Source organism: Podarcis cretensis, assembly GCF_951804945.1.
Source record: "Podarcis cretensis genome assembly, chromosome: Z".
In the NCBI taxonomy this organism is placed as follows: Eukaryota; Metazoa; Chordata; class Lepidosauria; order Squamata; family Lacertidae; genus Podarcis; species Podarcis cretensis.
Genome location: NC_137184.1, coordinates 14,380,312 through 14,396,892, shown reverse-complemented (window position 1 = coordinate 14,396,892; position 16,581 = coordinate 14,380,312). Strand labels below are relative to the sequence as shown.

General features: G+C 44.7%; 1 protein-coding gene across 1 annotated transcript; it reads left to right on the top strand.

Moving 5' to 3' along the window:
- The first annotated feature begins 2,029 nt into the window (after positions 1-2,029).
- CEL (carboxyl ester lipase) lies at positions 2,030-15,622 on the top strand. The gene is made up of 11 exons (XM_079962376.1): positions 2,030-2,477; positions 2,880-3,030; positions 4,691-4,813; positions 6,513-6,710; positions 7,441-7,571; positions 8,694-8,801; positions 9,731-9,848; positions 11,020-11,206; positions 11,794-11,997; positions 14,297-14,494; positions 15,360-15,622. The coding sequence occupies exons 1-11, from the start codon at positions 2,418-2,420 to the stop codon at positions 15,553-15,555; spliced, it is 1,674 nt and encodes a 557-aa protein (XP_079818502.1). The 5' UTR covers positions 2,030-2,417; the 3' UTR covers positions 15,556-15,622.
- The last annotated feature ends 959 nt before the right edge of the window (positions 15,623-16,581 follow it).

Sequence of the window (16,581 nt, the reverse complement as noted above, 5' to 3'; positions counted from 1 at the left end):
ACATCCCATTACACTAGACTTAAATGGTTTTTTTGTCCAATGTCTATTCCATTTACCTGGGTCAAATTCATAGCTGAAATCACATTCCCTTTGATGTTTAATAGGGTCAAGTGAACCCACCGATGCACTGAGTAGAATGCTATAGATTATGGATGTTATACCTGGGCCTTGTCCTTCTGTGGCTATTACAAGTCTTTCAAATGCGGCCATTGGCCTTGTGGCTGCCTTAGTGGTGACAGTTTGCTTACTGGGTTAGCAAAAAAAGTGCAGATTTGGAGAAGTAGCAGCCAAGGGGTTTGTAAGTGTCCTTATTTAGTCCATATTTCTTGGTCTGATAGTGGTGTATTTCTGTTATAAAAGTCACATAACTGGTATAGACCTTCTGTTCTCCATCTGGCCACATAAAATTGTCAAGAAGTGTTGTGAAATCGTGGGTGGAAGGCGAGGGCTGCCAGAGGGGACAGTGCTGGAGTTAGGAGTCCTGCCTTCTCTTTCCATGCATTAAGAATGGTTTGTGTGAATGTCAGAATGTCATTCTGGACTTAGAAGATTTTAACAACGTATTTGGGTGGCATGCATATTTGTGGTATGATAAGGTCAAAGCACATAAAGCGTTTAAAAACCATATTGTCAGGAAAGCACTGTTTAATGTCTGGATAAGATATAAGGACTTGCTTGAAAACAAAACTCTAAGGTGGTTGTCACCAATGGAAGCGAAGGCTCAGAAAAAGCTCAATATGGAGGCCAAATGGCCGAAATATTGGGAAATTTTGGAACAAGAGGGAGATAGATTAAAACTGCAGAGTTTTGAAAAACTAAAAAACAAAGTGCGAGACTGGCTTCATTATTATCAAATAATGGAGGCTTACAATTTGGACAAGAAAATTGGCTTCCAGGTGGAAAAATCAAAATTGGAAACAGAACTGTTAGATCCTAAAATTAAGAACTTGTCAAGAATGTATAACTTGCTGTTGAAATGGAACACTCAGGATGAAACGGTGAAATCAGCTATGATTAAATGGGCACAAGATGTTGGACACAATATCATGATGGCTGACTGGGAACAGTTATGGACCACAGGTATGAAGTTTACGGCATGTAATGCCTTAAGAGAGAATATAATAAAAATGATTTACAGGTGGTACATGACACCAGTCAAGCTTGCAAAAATTTATCATTTGCCCGATAATAAATGTTGGAAATGTAATGAGACTGAAGGTACATTCTTTCACCTTTGGTGGACATGCCCAAGGATTAAGACTTTCTGGGAGTTGATCTATAATGAAATGAAAAAGGTATTTAAATATGCCTTCCTGAAGAAACCAGAGGCCTTTCTCCTGGGCATGGTCGGCCAATTGGTGCCAAAGAAGGATAGAACTTTATGTATGCTACAACAGCAGCAAGAATACTTATTGCAAAGTACTGGAAGACACAATATTTACCCACCCAGGAAGAATGGCAGATGAAGGTGATGGACTATGTGGAACTGGCGGAAATGACTGGCAGAATCCGAGACCAGGGAGAAGAGTTGGTGGAAGAAGATTGGAAGAAATTTAAAGCTTATTTACAGAAACATTGTAAAATTAAGGAATGTTAGAAGGATGCTGGAATGAAGTTATGCGGTTTTAGCAGAAATGTTATAAAGGATTAAGTAAAAATAGATTGTTAATTGGTGAAAGGAGAGAATGTAAAGTTACATTATATTAAGATAAATTATTAGGACAAAAACAAAGAGGGAAAGGATTTGCTGAAATAGTTAACTGAATTAGAATACAAAAAAGGGAAGTGTGAGGAGGTCAAGGAAACAAGCAAATGAAAGATAAGTTATGGGAAGGTTTGATTTGTTTGTTAACTGTTTGTATTTCTCTGTTTTTTTTTCTCTTTCTCTTACTTACTGTGATGCATACTTTTGTTTTTGTTTAATTTGGTGTTTTCTCTGTCTTTTTTTGTAACCTTCAAAACTTTAATAAATATTATTTAAAAAAAAAGAATGGTTTGTGTGGATCACATTTGGAATGTTCTAAATGTTTGCTTTAAGGGGTATGCTGAGGTTGGAATTCCCTCTGTTAGTTCAGTTTCCTGTTGAATCCTTCTGAGAAACATAAAGGTGGGGATTGATCCTAGTTTTTCATCTGTGCTCACCTCCTCATTTATAACTCACAGCAAGGTTTGGATGTGAGAGAAGTGCCAGCTGTTGAATGGATGGGGACAGAACTCAGCCTGTGTCAAGGTAAGTCTCAAGGTTACCCCCAGTCACCCCACATTTACCTTGGAAGTTTACACCATCTATTTGGCAGCCCCATGGAACCTTCCATGACGATAGTGCCACTCCCTTGTCCCATGCAGAGATAAGTTGAGTCAGGTTTGGGGTATAAAGGGACCTACCTGTACTGAATAAGCCCCATTTGGAGCACACCATGGGTCGCTGGGAAGTAATGTGCCTTGCCCTCTGCCTGGGCGCAGTGGGGGCAGCAAAGGTAAGCATGGGCATCAAAATATTTGCTTAAGGGACCACCACCAAGCTGCTGCTAATCAGGAATCAGGATCCAAAGAACCTTTCTCTTAAATCCATAGGATCAGAGGGGCTTAATTTTTTTTTTAAGTGTTCTTATAGAGTTATACAAGTGGGTCCTACAACAAAGTGTTGCAGCATGGAGCATTCTCTGTCTGAGACTCCCAACGGTTGCATTTTCTCCCACTTAGATAGTTTTCTGTTTCTCCCTACTATGCTTAGTCCTCATTTGGGTGTCTTAGAGGGTTTCCACTGCCTAAGTGTCCATTTCCTTCTGCTGGCCCCAACTAAAAATTGTGTTTGTGTGGTTTGGCTATACAATGGCACATGAAGCTCAAATACATTTCTTCCCTTTTTGTTGGTTTAGCTGGGCATCGTGAACACGGAAGGAGGTTTTGTGGAAGGCGTCAATAAAAAGTTGGGCCTTTTCGGGGATTATGTGGACATCTTCAAAGGAATCCCTTTTGCTGCACCTACAAAGACTCTTGAAGACCCCCAGCCTCACCCAGGCTGGCCAGGTAAAGAGGGAGCGGGGGGGGGGGGGGCGTGTCTGCACTTTCTTTTTTAACATTTTTAAAAATGTATTTTATTTTTTGCGTCTGCACTTTTTTTTTTACGTTATTTTTTATGTCTACTTATGTTTTATGTCTAACTACTAACAATGCCCCCTATGAACATTCCAAATGCTGAAAATGGTTTCTACATCGTTATATTAGGAATCCTCACAAGAACCATGTAAGGCTCCCCTGTGTTGTTACGTCCATAATTACAGTGGGGTGGGGCTCAGATTGAGAAAACAGCAACTGGAGCTGCCATGCAGAAGTTCACCTGTTCAATCTCCTGTGACATATACAGGTACGGCTGGGAGAGACTCCTTGCCTGAAACCCTGGTGGGTTGCTGCCAGTTGGTGTAGACAGTACTGAGCAAGATGAACCAATGGTTTGAAGCAATGCAAGGAAGATTCCAATGTTCCTAAACTCATGTTTACCCTGAGCTTAACCATATGGCCTAGCTGAAGTGACTCCCCTATGAGGAAAGGGGCGCAATGCAGGAGGACTTGGGTCATCAATTTGACCTCTATAAAATAATTCAAAACACACATATATTTGTGTGCTTCACTCTTGCCACATTCAGGGTCTGAGTTAATTTTTCTAATGAGGCGATTTGCCAAACATAGCCGTCCCATTTTTCCAGAGAGACCTGTCCCGTTGTCTTCCAAGCTTAAGTTGTCACTACCCAAAGTTGCTACAAAACTCCATACAATTTTGAGATCTTGTTTGGTCCCGGAAACAGATTCGGCTCTGTTAATTGAGGTGTTATAACAATCTCCGGCTTAATAAAGACTTTTAGATCAGAGGATAAACAATATAATTGCAACTAGTGCTGGTTTCAAGAGTTCTGTCCATGCACAAAAACCACATGTACCCAAACCTTTGGAACCAAAGAGAACTTTCTGGCCTCCTGGAGCAGGTGCACTGAGCAGGCATCTCTCACAAGCAAGGCAGAGAGCTTAAATCCTCTTTTTTGTGCTGAGTCTGCTTGGGTTATCCAGCTTAAAAAGAGCTTTTTAAGCTCTCTGCTTTGCTTGTGGGAAGGTGGGCAAGGCCCATTAGTTGCACCAACTCTGGAACTCTTGCATGAGATTTTGCGAGAACTTGGGTGGCCCTACAAGATCTCATGGAAGCCTCCCAGAGCTAGGAACTGGGCAGGCCTTACCCCCACGAGCGAAGAGGAGAACTTGAAAATTCATTTTGCACCAGGTAATCCCAAAATCCTCCCTTGGATTTAATTTGTGCCATTTTAACGAGCCCACCTTGAAGTCATGCGAGTTAAATGTGTGTATGATGCTGTCATACTGAACTCGCCTAGAAAGGCTGCACTTCTTTGGCATTCCTGCCATGCATGTTGTTAAGTTCTTATGACTTAAGAGCAACCATATTAACAGGCTGCTCAAAGTGATAATTGCCAGGGTGTCAAACACTACATGCCCTTTGGCTTTACCTCTCTTTGTGTTAATCCCCCAGTTTTGTTTTGATGTTTCTTTTGCTGTGTTGTGATTTTGTGTTTTGTGTGTGTGTAGCTCAGCCAGAACTATTTGAAAATATAAAACAAAACAAGCTTCCCCCTGGATTCCAAGCTGACAGTCCTGTACGTGTGTTCATCAATTTCTCTCTCAGGCACCCTGCAGGCCAAGGAGTATAAGAATCGTTGCATGCAGTCCACACTCACCCAGACAGATGTGCGTGGCACCCAAGATTGTCTTTATCTCAACATCTGGGTCCCTCAAGGGAAAAAAGAAGGTCAGTGTCCATCAAAAAGGATATTGTGGAGTTGGAAAAGGTTCAGAAAAGAGCAGCCAGAGTGATCAAATGACTCCCCTATGAGGAAAAGGTTGTAGCATTTGGGGCTTTTAAGTTTAGAGCAGTGTTTCCCAAACTTAGGGCTCCAGCTGTTTTTGGATGATAACTCCCATCATCCCTAGCTAGCAAGACTAGGGGTCAGGGATGATGGGAATTGTAGCCCAAAAGAAGCTGGAGACCCAAGTTTGGGAAACACTGGTTTAGAGGAAAGGTGAGTGAGAAGTGAAACGACAGATGTTTATAAAATTACACCTGGCATGGAGAAAGTGGACAATTCCACACACACACACACACACACACACACTTCTCTTGTAACACTAGAATTCATGGGCATCCAATGAAGCTGAATGTTGGAAGATCCAGGGCAGAGAAAAGTCCTTCTTCACACAGCACAGCGTTAAACTATGGAACTCTCCCACAGGAGGTAGTGATGGCCACCAACTAGATGGCTTTCGAAGGGGATTAGAAAAATGCAAAGAGGAGAAGGCTGTTCATGGCTACTAGCCGTGATGGCTACACTCTCCATGGCTGGAGGCAGCAGTCTTTCTGAATACCAGTTTCTGGAAACCACAGGAGAGGAGGGGGCTCTTGGGCTCAGGTCCTGCTTCCTGGTACCCCACTTGCTGGCTGGCCACGGTGAGAACAGGATGCTGGACTAGGTGGGCCACTGGTCTGATCCAGCAGGGCTATCCAATGCTCTTTGGCTGATAGCTGAGGCAGAGCATGGGGTCTTGTGCAGACATTTTCCTCGCTGTGCAGTGGCATGTGTTAATTTGTGGGAGGGAGAGCTATCGTTTTTGACTTGCACTGGGTGACAACACAGCTTGCATGAGAGCTGGTGTGGGTGGGTGTCATGTGATTTCTTGCCGCACCAAAATCGATATACAACTGCTAGTTGCGAATGGGATCCGTTCCAGAGGCCCGTTCACAACATGAAAAGAGCACAACCTGCAGCGGCGCATCTGCGCACACGCAGGTTGCAATCGCCGTTTCTGCGCATGCATGTGACATCATTTTGCACTTCTGCGCATGTGCGAGTGGCGAAACCCGGAAGTAACCCTTTCCAGTACTTCTGGGTTGCCGCAGGACGTAACCTGATAGAACGTAACATGAAGCAAACGTAACATGAGGTATGACTATCATTCCCCACTCTCCACTTATCCAGAGGAGGAATGGCATCTTTGGGAATCCTCATAGAGGCATTGTATCTTTTAAACTGGGGTGGGACCTCAGCCTTCCAGCCCCCTCCCTCTCTCTGGCCATGGGGAAACTCTGCAGTTATACCCCTCACCAACCCTGCTTTGCACCCTCTGACAATGCCTCTTGGTTTCCTGGTTAGGGAACGGAGAACAGTGTGTGAGCGTGTGCAGAAACTAGTCCTGCCACACAAAAGGTAAAATTTACATTGATTGCTTTGTCCACTTTTGCCTTTAGCCCTGCCCACCACTGGCATGTGGCTCCTGGGAGGTTACCCAGAAAAGAATGTGGCCCTTGGGCTAAAAAAACTGCTCTGGCACTCCTGCTTTAAATGTTGTTGCCCCCATCAGTCATCAATGGATATTTAGGCAGAGATCTTTGAGTTCTGGCTTCCAACTGGCTCACGCCTCTGCTTCTTCATCCCTTCCCCTTTCTCCTTCAGTGTCCACCAACTTGCCCGTGATGGTCTGGATTTATGGGGGAGCCTTTCTCTGGGGTGGTGGCCAGGGACCCAACTTCCTGAGCAACTACCTCTATGACGGGGAGGAGATTGCCACCCGCGGAAAGGTCATTGTGGTGACGCTCAACTACCGCCTTGGACCCCTGGGTTTCCTCAGCACAGGAGATGCTAGCCTTCCAGGTAAGACCCTTCTTTGGGGGGATATTCCCCCCCCCCCGCTACAGTCATCTTGCATAAGTTAAAGTTTGTTTTGCCGTTTCCCTCCAACCTTTGCATTGGGGGCTTGGGAACCTGTGACTCTTCGTATGCTGCTGGACTGCAGATCCATCATTCCTCTGAACGCTGGTCATGCTGGCTGAGGCTGATGGGAGCTGGAGTCTTAACAACATCTGGAGTGCCATCCCTGATCTAAGAAGAGGAATTATTTAATAAGGGAATGCCTTTTTCAGAGGCACTCTTCCATGTCTTGCATGCAGCAGGAAATGTTCCTCCTTAATTCAGGGAAGGGGGATCTGTAGCCTTCCAGATGTTGCTGGAATACAGCTCCCATCATCCCAGACTTGCTGGCTGAGGCTGATGGGAGTTGGAATCCAAAAACATCTGGAGGGCTCCTGGTTTCCCATCCCTGATCTACACCTACATGTGTATTTGTACCTGACAACTGAAAATCACACACAATACATCTAATCTACAAAATCTTATGGTGTTTTTTAATGCTAAAGGTTTTTTGAGTTGCTTTTCCTGGTCTGGCCTCACAGTGGTCTGGCTCAGAAAAGCTCAGCTGAGTTATTTATTTATTTATTTATTTAACTGAAATATTTATGCCCCACTTTTCTGCTTGACAACAGCCCTGCAGGCTTACTCCTAGGGGTGTGTGTGTGTGTGTGTGACTCCAGCTCTTTTCTTTCAGGTAACTATGGCCTCAAAGACCAGCACATGGCCATTGCCTGGGTCAAGAGAAACATAAAGAACTTTGGAGGGGACCCCGACAACATCACAATCTTTGGAGAGTCTGCTGGGGCCGTCAGTGTCTCCTTACAGGTATGGGGCCCTTTCTTTCTATTTCATTTCGTTAAGGGTTTAATTCAATTTAATTTTAATTTTTCCTAGGTGTGGGGCTCTTGATTGGTTCAGGAGTTGAGTCACAATATGTGGTTTTGTTATTGTGGGGAAAGAGCTACTGGAAGAATGAGTGGCAGTCAGGGAGTGGGGTGGAATGCTGGGAGGAGCAAGGGACGGGTGGAGAGGGTCTGTTGTGAAACGGCAGCTTGGGGAAGGGCTGTAATAGCTCAGCGGTATAGAGCATCCCTTTATTCAGAACTTTGAAGACTAGAATCCTATTATATTTTTAGGAGAAAGGGCCAAAGCTCAGTGGTGTGGAGCACATACTTTGCATTCAGAATGCCCCAGGTTTAACAACTTCGCCAAAACAAGCTCAACAACTTTTGTGTCCGGATTTTCACTTTTTGAAATACAGTGGTACCTCAGGTTACATACGCTTCAGGTTACAGACTCCGCTAACCCAGAAATAGTACCTCGGCTTAAGAACTTTGCTTCAAGATGAGAACAGAAATCGTGCTCTGGTGGCACGGCAGCAGCGGGAGGCCCCATTAGCTAAAGTGTTACCTCAGGGTAAGAACAGTTTCAGGTTCAGAACAGACCTCCATAACGAATTAAGTTCTTAACCCGAGGTACCACTGTATGCCAACCCTAGATAGCGGCTTCCTATTTTCCTAAACAACTAGAAGCTTGATTCCCCTCCCCAAAGGGAAGCTGAAATTTTCTGAATGCTGACCTCTTCTGAGCTTTATTTTTTTTGTCTTGGATATCAGTGCCCTCCCTTCAGATGTGAAGGAAATATGCAGCTATCTTCTCTTTAAAAGACATCTGAAAGCAGCCCTGTTTAGGGAAGTTTTTAATATTTAATGCTGTATTGTTTTTAACACTTGATTGGAAGCCGCCCAGAGTGGCTGGGGAAACTCAGTCAGATAGGCGGGGTATAAATAAATTATTATCATCATCATCATCATCATCATCATCATCATCATCATCATCAAGTCCTTCTTCTGCCGAGCATCACGACAGACCGGTTGTCTGGCTCGGTATAAAGCAACTTCCTATGATCTCCTATGACTGACTTCTGTCCCTTCTCCTGCACTGTAGATGCTGTCGCCCTACAACAAAGGATTGATCAAGCGGGCTATCAGCCAGAGTGGAGTCGGCCTCTGCTCTTGGGCCATTCAGAAGAACCCCCTCTACTGGGCTACCAAGGTAATGCAATGTCAAATTGGGGAGTTTTCTTTCTTTTTTCAAAATGATTTTTCAAAAAAATTTCCGGAGTAACACAAAAACCGCATCTACGTAGCATGGCAATAACAAAACAAGAAATTATGATGCATTGAATTCTGAAAAATTATAGATAAAATGGAGTACTTTTTATGATGGTGAGAACTGATAACAAAGCAGACACAAGTGTACAAAACAACTATGCCAGGGGAACAAAACTCCTTGGGAATCGTATCTCCCCATAATGGGCAATGTGAACCTGGAGGGAGATGTTCGCTCTCCTAACGTAAGATGAACTCAATGAAAAGGTACCAGGTGACTGAGAAATAATCTTTAGATTTAACACATCTGGCCTGCTTGTTGTGCTCTTGTTCTTTTCTCAGATAGTGCCTGATTCCATACTTTACTTCCCCAGGCTTGGGTGGTAAAAGGGGACTGATGCCTCCAGTGTTGTGCTATCTTCAGTTGGGCAGGAGTCACTAATAGAACAGTTAAACCTTTGCACAGCACTTTTTACATGTTGTATGGAAGAATTATGGATTTTGAAGGGATAGGCTGTGTCCTTTGGCTCGCCAGGCACAGTGGTACCTCTGGTTGTGGATGGGATCCGTTCTGGAGCCCCGTTCGCAACCTGAAGAGAATGAAACCCACGTCTGCGCGTCTGCGCATGCGCAGGTCGTGATTCACATGCACGTGGTGTCATTTTGTGTGTCTGCGCATGCCCGAGCAGCGAAACCTGGAAGTAATCCTTTCCGGTACTTCCGGGTCACCATGGGACACAACCTGAAAACATGCAACTTGAAGCAAACGTAACATGAGGCATGACTGTACATGGTTTTCGGAAAATGCCCATTGGGAAGTGGTCTCGTTTGAACGTGAACTTGCCTGAATTTCTCCTCTGACTCTTCTTGCAGGTAGCTCAGAAAGTCGGCTGCCCAACAGACAACACCACAAAGCTAGCGAACTGCCTCAAGGTCACCGACCCCAAGGCCCTGACGCTTGCTTACCACCTAGAGGTGCTTAATCTGCGCTGTAAGTTGGACTTCAAGCGGTGAGGTGGGGCTGGGAATGGGTGCCTCTGTAAACTGTGAGGAGCAACAGTCTCTCCAGAGACTTCGGAAAGCTAAGCAGAAGTGTCTTTTAAAAATGAATGCTATTTATTTATTTTGTAAAATCTTTATATATCGCAAAACTTTTAAAGCAGTTTATGAAAAGAATAAATATATGAAATTATGCTTAAAAAATAAACCCTGTTAAAAGCAACAATTAAAAGCCTTCAGAAAATAATTAAAACTAATGATAAGCTAAAAACCAGATTAAGAAACATTCCAACATGCTACGTGTCTGTCGATAGGTTTGTCAAAGCAAAAATGTTTTTTGGCAGGTGCTGGAAAGGGTATAGCGAAGGCTCCAGCCTGTTGTCAATGGGCAGGGAGTTTCATGGTGTGGTCCCCATCCCCCCATGTTTTAACATTGATTTTTGAAAAATCTGGAATGAACGTTATGTGGCGCCTGTAACAAGGCCAGTTCTGCAACACACACACACAAAAAATGCACACATAGCACATAGGATTTGAAAAGTGGAGAGGAACTGGGAGATCACCTAGCATGCTCAAATAGGAATTACTATTAAATAAGAAAAGGAAGAAGATGAGCGCTACAGGCAGAGTATTAATTCCCATCCCAAAGTGTAAGATTTGCTCTTTCAACAAGGTCCCTTGGAGGAATTCACAGTGGCCAACCTAGATGCCATTTATAGGAAGCCCACAAGCAGGATCTGAGCATAACAGCTCTCTCCCAATTCTTGATTCCCAGCAATGGGTATTCTGATAGTTATATACAGTTAACTTACATTTAACATGTGCACATCTGGCTTCATGTGCTTGGCCTTATTTATTTATTTTTAATTAACAGGTGGTGGAAAGTGAGGGTGGGGGTCCAGGAGAAATAACTTTGGCAATCCCACCTGCCGTTAAACCCAATGTATTTTGACTATACTCTGTTTTGACTTCAGGCATGATCCCTGGAACGTAACCCCAGTCACCTATATATCATGTTCTATTTACCACCATAGCCTATATATCATAAGAACTAGAATTCTGCAGTTCAGTAGCTTTGCTGTAGTATAGCATATGACATCCCTCCTGCAGGACGTCCCTTTCCTATCCTAAACAGTCCAATTGGTTCTCTCCTCCCCCTGCAGATCCTCTCGTCCATTACCTTGCCTTCTCCCCAGTGGTTGACGGAGATTTCCTCCCAGATAAGCCAGAAAATCTCTTTGCCAATGCCGCTGACATTGACTACATCGCAGGGGTGAACAACATGGATGGGCACTTCTTTGCTTCAATTGACATGCCTGCTCTCAACCGCCCACTAGTGAAGATCGCAGCGTAAGGGGTGGGGTGGAGGAGCAAAACCTGATTATCTGTGGGTGGAGGAGAGGACAGCCTTGCCCTGTGGCATAAGACAGAGATGGGGAACACCCTTGCTCCTAATTTCCTAATTTATATCACTGAATGCAAAAAAAGGGGGGTGGTCATATCCCGTATGTAGATAAAACTACTGATACACACGTTTTAGAAACCACAAATTTTGACCAGAAAGAGTGAATCAAGTTGTTGCTGAACCCTTTAATGCTGAAAACCGCAACCTATTGGACAGGTTTTATGTTGGAATAGATCCAACATTAGCAAAAAGGGAGAACTTTTGGATGGGTGCACAAACACCTGGAGGATTGTGCCAGCCATTGCTCAGCTTCAGCAAATGAAGCCCCCCTGAGCAGTCCACCCTCAAAACTCTAGGACTGTTGATGAAGGTGGAAGCTCAAACATTGTGCTATAAGAATTTGAAAGTTTCTGTTTTGCTAGTCACTGTAATTAATAGATAAAAGGTTTTTATAAGGGTTTAACTGCATCCTACCAGGATCCAGAACAAACTTGCCTGACGTGCTGTTTGATGCTTTTGTTCCTCTCTGCAGGGATGACATGTACCGTGTGGCCCAGGGCCTGACTGTGGAGAAGGGGGTGGAAGGAGCCAATGAAACCTTCTCCCTCTATACGCAGGTGTGGACTGACCACACAAACCAGGAAGTCATGAAAAAATCTGTGATAGACCTGGAGACAGACTACATATTTCTGGTGCCTACCCAGCAGACACTTAGTCTCCATTACCAAAATGCCAAGTGAGTGTTTCTGGAATGAGTTGGTAGCTAGGGTTTCAGAGAGAGAGAGAGACTTGCTGGTCAGTCATTATCTCTGCTTACAGTGGTACCTTGCTATACGAACTTAATCCGTTCCGGAAGTCCATTCTTAAACCAAAGCGTTCTTAAACCAAAGCATGCTTTCCCATAGCAGTGGGGGACTCAGTTTACAAATGGAACACACTCAACAGGAAGTGAAACATGTTCTTATTCCAAGGCAAAGTTCACAAACCAAAACACCTACTTCCGGGTTTGCAGCTTCTTAATCCAAGTTTTCATAAACTAAGCTGTTCTTAAACCAAGGTACCACTGTATTTCCATCCTGTGTCCTCCTTTTTAGGGGGGTTCTTCTGCACTTTCATGGAATTGATCCTTTAGTGTGGCAGCACCTGCTCACTGCAACTCCCTGCCTATTGATATTAGACAGACCCATTCACAGTACGGTTTTCAATGCCTGCTCAAAACTTATTTGTTTAGGCAGACATGTAATTTTAATACATATATTTTTACCTATATCTGGATTAACATGTTCTTATGTCAGCTTGTTTCTTTAGCTCAGTTGGTTAGAACATGGTGCTGATAACACCAAGCTTGCAGGTTCGATCCCTGTACGGCACAGCTGCATATTCCTGCGTTGCAGGGAGTTGGACTAGATGATCCTCAGGGTCCCTTCCAACTCTACAGGTCTATGATCAGTATTTATTTATTATATTTATTTGTTGCTTGTCCTCCCACTAAAGTGCCTCAAACCAACTTACACTGTAGAAACAAAGTTTTGTTTTCTGAAGAATATTTTACATTGCTTTATGTAAACCGCTTTTTCTGGGTGGCGTAACAACTTCGGTTTTCTGAAAGGCAGACTTCCTCTTCGTTTCCCAGAAAGGGTATTAAGATCAACAAATGAAACCCTCCACCCCCATTGTTCAGCCTGGACACTGAGGTCCAGCTCCAAGAGTCTTCTGGCAGTTCCTTCACTGCGAAAAGTGAAGTGACAGGGAACCAGGCGGAGGGCCTTATCAGCATTGGCGCCCATCCCATGGAACACTCTCCCTGCAGATGTCAAAGAGTTAAAACAGCTGTATAACTTTTCATAGACATATGAAGGCAGCCCTGTTTCAGGAAGCCTTTTTCTCCTTTCCCTCTGTGTTTTTATTGGAAGCCGCCAAGGGTGGCTGGGGCAACTCAGTGAGATGGTTGCTGCATAAGAAATAAATTAATAACATTAGTTTTTCAAGGCCCAATTATTATTAGCTTGTGGTAAGGCAGAGATGACCTTTTCCTCTGGTGACACTAGTGTTATGGACCGCTGTCCCTGCTGATCTACAAGAGACACCATCTGCACTGCTGTTCTGCCATCTTTTAAAGATGTGCCTTTTTGCATTCCCCTTAATTTCTTGACCCCAAGTCTCCTGTTTTAATTGCTATGCTGTTTAAACATGTTAACCACAAGTGCTGATATTTTAATGTTTTTAACGGGGCTATTTTATTGTGTATTTTAATTTTGACGTCCATTGAGCAATATGGATATTAAGGGCGTCAGTCTTCCTAATGAGTAGACCCGTTTTAATTAATGGACATAAGTTAGTCATGGATATTAATTTCAGTGGGTTAATCCTGAGCAGAATTAACATTGACTACAAAACCGAAGAAGATTGTACAGTGGTGCCCCGCAAGACGAATGCCTCGCAAGACGGAAAACCTGCTAGACGAAAGGGTTTTCCGTTTTGGAGGCGCTTCGCAAAATGAATTTCCCTATGGGCTTGCTTCGCAAGACGAAAATGTCTTGCGAGTTTCTGCGGGTTTCCCCCCCTTTTCCTAAGCCGTTAAGCCGCTTATCAGCTGATCTGCTGATAAGCCGCTTAACAGCTGATCGCTAAAAGCCGCTAAACCGCTAATAGCGCTAATCCGCTAAGCTGTCAATGAGCTTGCTTCGCAAGACGAAAAAACCGCTATACGAAGAGCCTCACGGAACGGATTAATTTCGTCTGGCGAGGCACCACTGTATTGGATACTAGTCCTAACTTGGAGGAGACCTACTTAAAGTAATGGGCAAGACTTATTATTTATATTATATTTATTTATAGCCTGCCTTTTATCCAGACTGGGACTTAAGGCAGCTTACACAAATAAAAACAAGACAGATAAAATATAGAAAGCTAAAATAATATAAAATATGTCCAGTAAGAATGTTGGGAGAGGAGTTTGAGTCCCAGTGAATTTTGCTGTTTCTTTCCTTACTCACCATGCCTTTCTCTCTCCCCCCCCCCCCCGCTCATTTTAGGAGTGCCAAGACTTACAGCTACCTGTTTTCCCAGGATTCGCGAATGCCTGTCTATCCCAGCTGGGTTGGTGCAGACCATGCTGATGACCTTCAGTATGTCTTTGGGAAACCTTTTGCCACTCCTTTGGGCTACAGAGCTCAGCACAGAAAGGTTTCTAAGAACATGATAGCTTACTGGACAAACTTTGCCAGAACAGGGTAAGGCCTGCTCGACTTTGTTGCCAATGTCCTTCTCCCAAACCCCTAAACATGAGACGTCCAGCTTTTAAAACCCTATTATTTCTCCCCACTGCGAACCACCTGAAAATTGCTGAGGTCAGACCACTCTATGCAACTGACCTCATTGCTGAGCTGTTTCTATCTTCAACCCAAATATCTCCTCCTGTAACAAGCCCATTTAAACTGGTTCTATCCTCAGGTGGCAGAAAAAAGAACAGTCTTCCTCTCAATAACAGATGATGGGGAGCAACTGGAAAGGGGCTGCTTGTAGGCTTCCCATTGAGACACCTGCAGTGGACACAGTGAAAGCAGGATGCTGGGCCCTTTTTGCTCTGATCCAGCAGTCAGGCTCTTCGGTTCTTAGTGGTATCATGTCCCGCGTCTCCTTTTATCCAGGCTGAACAGACCTAGTCCCTTCAGCCTTCTCTGCAAAAAGACCATTTCCCATACTTCTGACACCTTTGTCCCTGTTTGTCCGAATCAAGGATAGTCAATATGGTGCCCTCAAGATACCACTCCCATCCTCCCTCACCACTGGCCAACCATGTAGTTCAACAACTACACCATGTTGGCTGCCTCTGTTCTAAATTTGGAACACAGGAAGCTGCCTTATACCATTATCATAGTTTTGGGCCATTTAGTTCAGTATTGTCTATATACTATCAGCAGAGATGCCATTGAGGTTTGAACCAGGAACCTTCTGCATGCAAGACTCTACCGCTGAGTTACAGCCCTCCTTGCCTCATCTTATGAGATGCTTAGCGACTTACATTACTTAAGCTGGCACTGTGCCAGTCACAAACCTTCCACTGAGTGTGTGTTTGTATTCTTCACCCTTTCCTAGTGACCCCAACAAAGGGGAATCGGAAGTCCCCATTGGGTGGGTGCCTTATGATACTCAGCATGGCTACTACCTGGAGATCAACAAGGACATCAACTACGAGTCAGCGAAGCAAGGCCTGAGAGCTCCTTTCGTGAATTTCTGGACTGTCACCTACAGGAGCCTGCCAGACGCACCCGTCACCTTGGATGAGAAGTAGAAACTACTTGGGAAACAGTCGCTTCCATTTGTCCAAGAACCAAAACAAACAAACCAACCCAGATTCAGAATGAATAAATAAATCTTAACTCTTTGCAGAGATTGTGAGTTTATTTGTTCTTTGCCCTTATTCATAGACGATTCATCCAACCTCTGCTTACAAACTTCCAAGGATTGTGTCTCACCTTTAGAATTCTGGCCATGACACCAGCCCCAGTAGATCCTCTTGCTCTCTGCAAGAGTTAATCCATGCTTGTACATGACTGCTTGCTTGGCTCCAAATGAGGTGCCCCACTGAAGACAAAACACACACCAGTCACATTATTCGGAGGGAGGGGATTCATGGACAGAAAGCAGAGTATCAGCCCCTCTGAAGGGAAGTAAACTGGCTACATCTCTGATATCTGAGGGACGGAATGTGCCAATCTGTGTTCTTCCAAGGACCATTGTATGGCCACACAAATCCAACACTCTCACCCTGAAAGAGGAGTTGTCTGCTGGGTCCCTAGACTTAGGCCCATTAGTTCCATTCCGTCTGTTTCAGCATCACTTCAGTTATCTACAGTCCTATTTTTCTAGGGGGACACAAAACCCTAAGCATTTTGTGAATCTACCGTATTTTTCGCCCTATAGGACGCACTTTTTCCCCTCCAAAAATGAAGGGGAGATGCGTGTGCGTCCTATGGGGCGAATGCAGGCTTTCGCTGAAGCCTGGAGAGGGAGAGGGGTCGGTGCACACCGACCCCTCTCGCTCTCCAGGCTTCAGGAGAGCCGCAGCGCCAGTCCCACAAGGCTGGGGGACAGCGGGGAGGTGGAACGCCGCCATCCCGCTGTCTCCCGATGTGGTTTGGAGGCTGATGGCGGGGAGACGCGTGCTTCTCCCAGCCGCCAGCCCCGCAAGCTCCGGGGACAGCGGGGAGGCGCAGCGCGTCTTCCCGCTGTCCCCGGACCTGGTCTGCAGGTGGGCGGCGGGAAGAAGAGCGCTTCTCCCCGCTGCCTGCCCCGCAAGCTCCGGGGACAGCTGGGA

Coding starts and splice junctions, on each gene's coding strand:
- CEL (XM_079962376.1), top strand. CDS start 2,418: ATGGGTCGCTGGGAAGTAATGTGCCTTGCCCTCTGCCTGGGCGCAGTG. Junction 3,031..4,690: donor GCCTCACCCAGGCTGGCCAG/GTAAAGAGGGAG, acceptor TTTCTCTCTCAG/GCACCCTGCAGGCCAAGGAG. Junction 7,572..8,693: donor CCGTCAGTGTCTCCTTACAG/GTATGGGGCCCT, acceptor CCTGCACTGTAG/ATGCTGTCGCCCTACAACAA.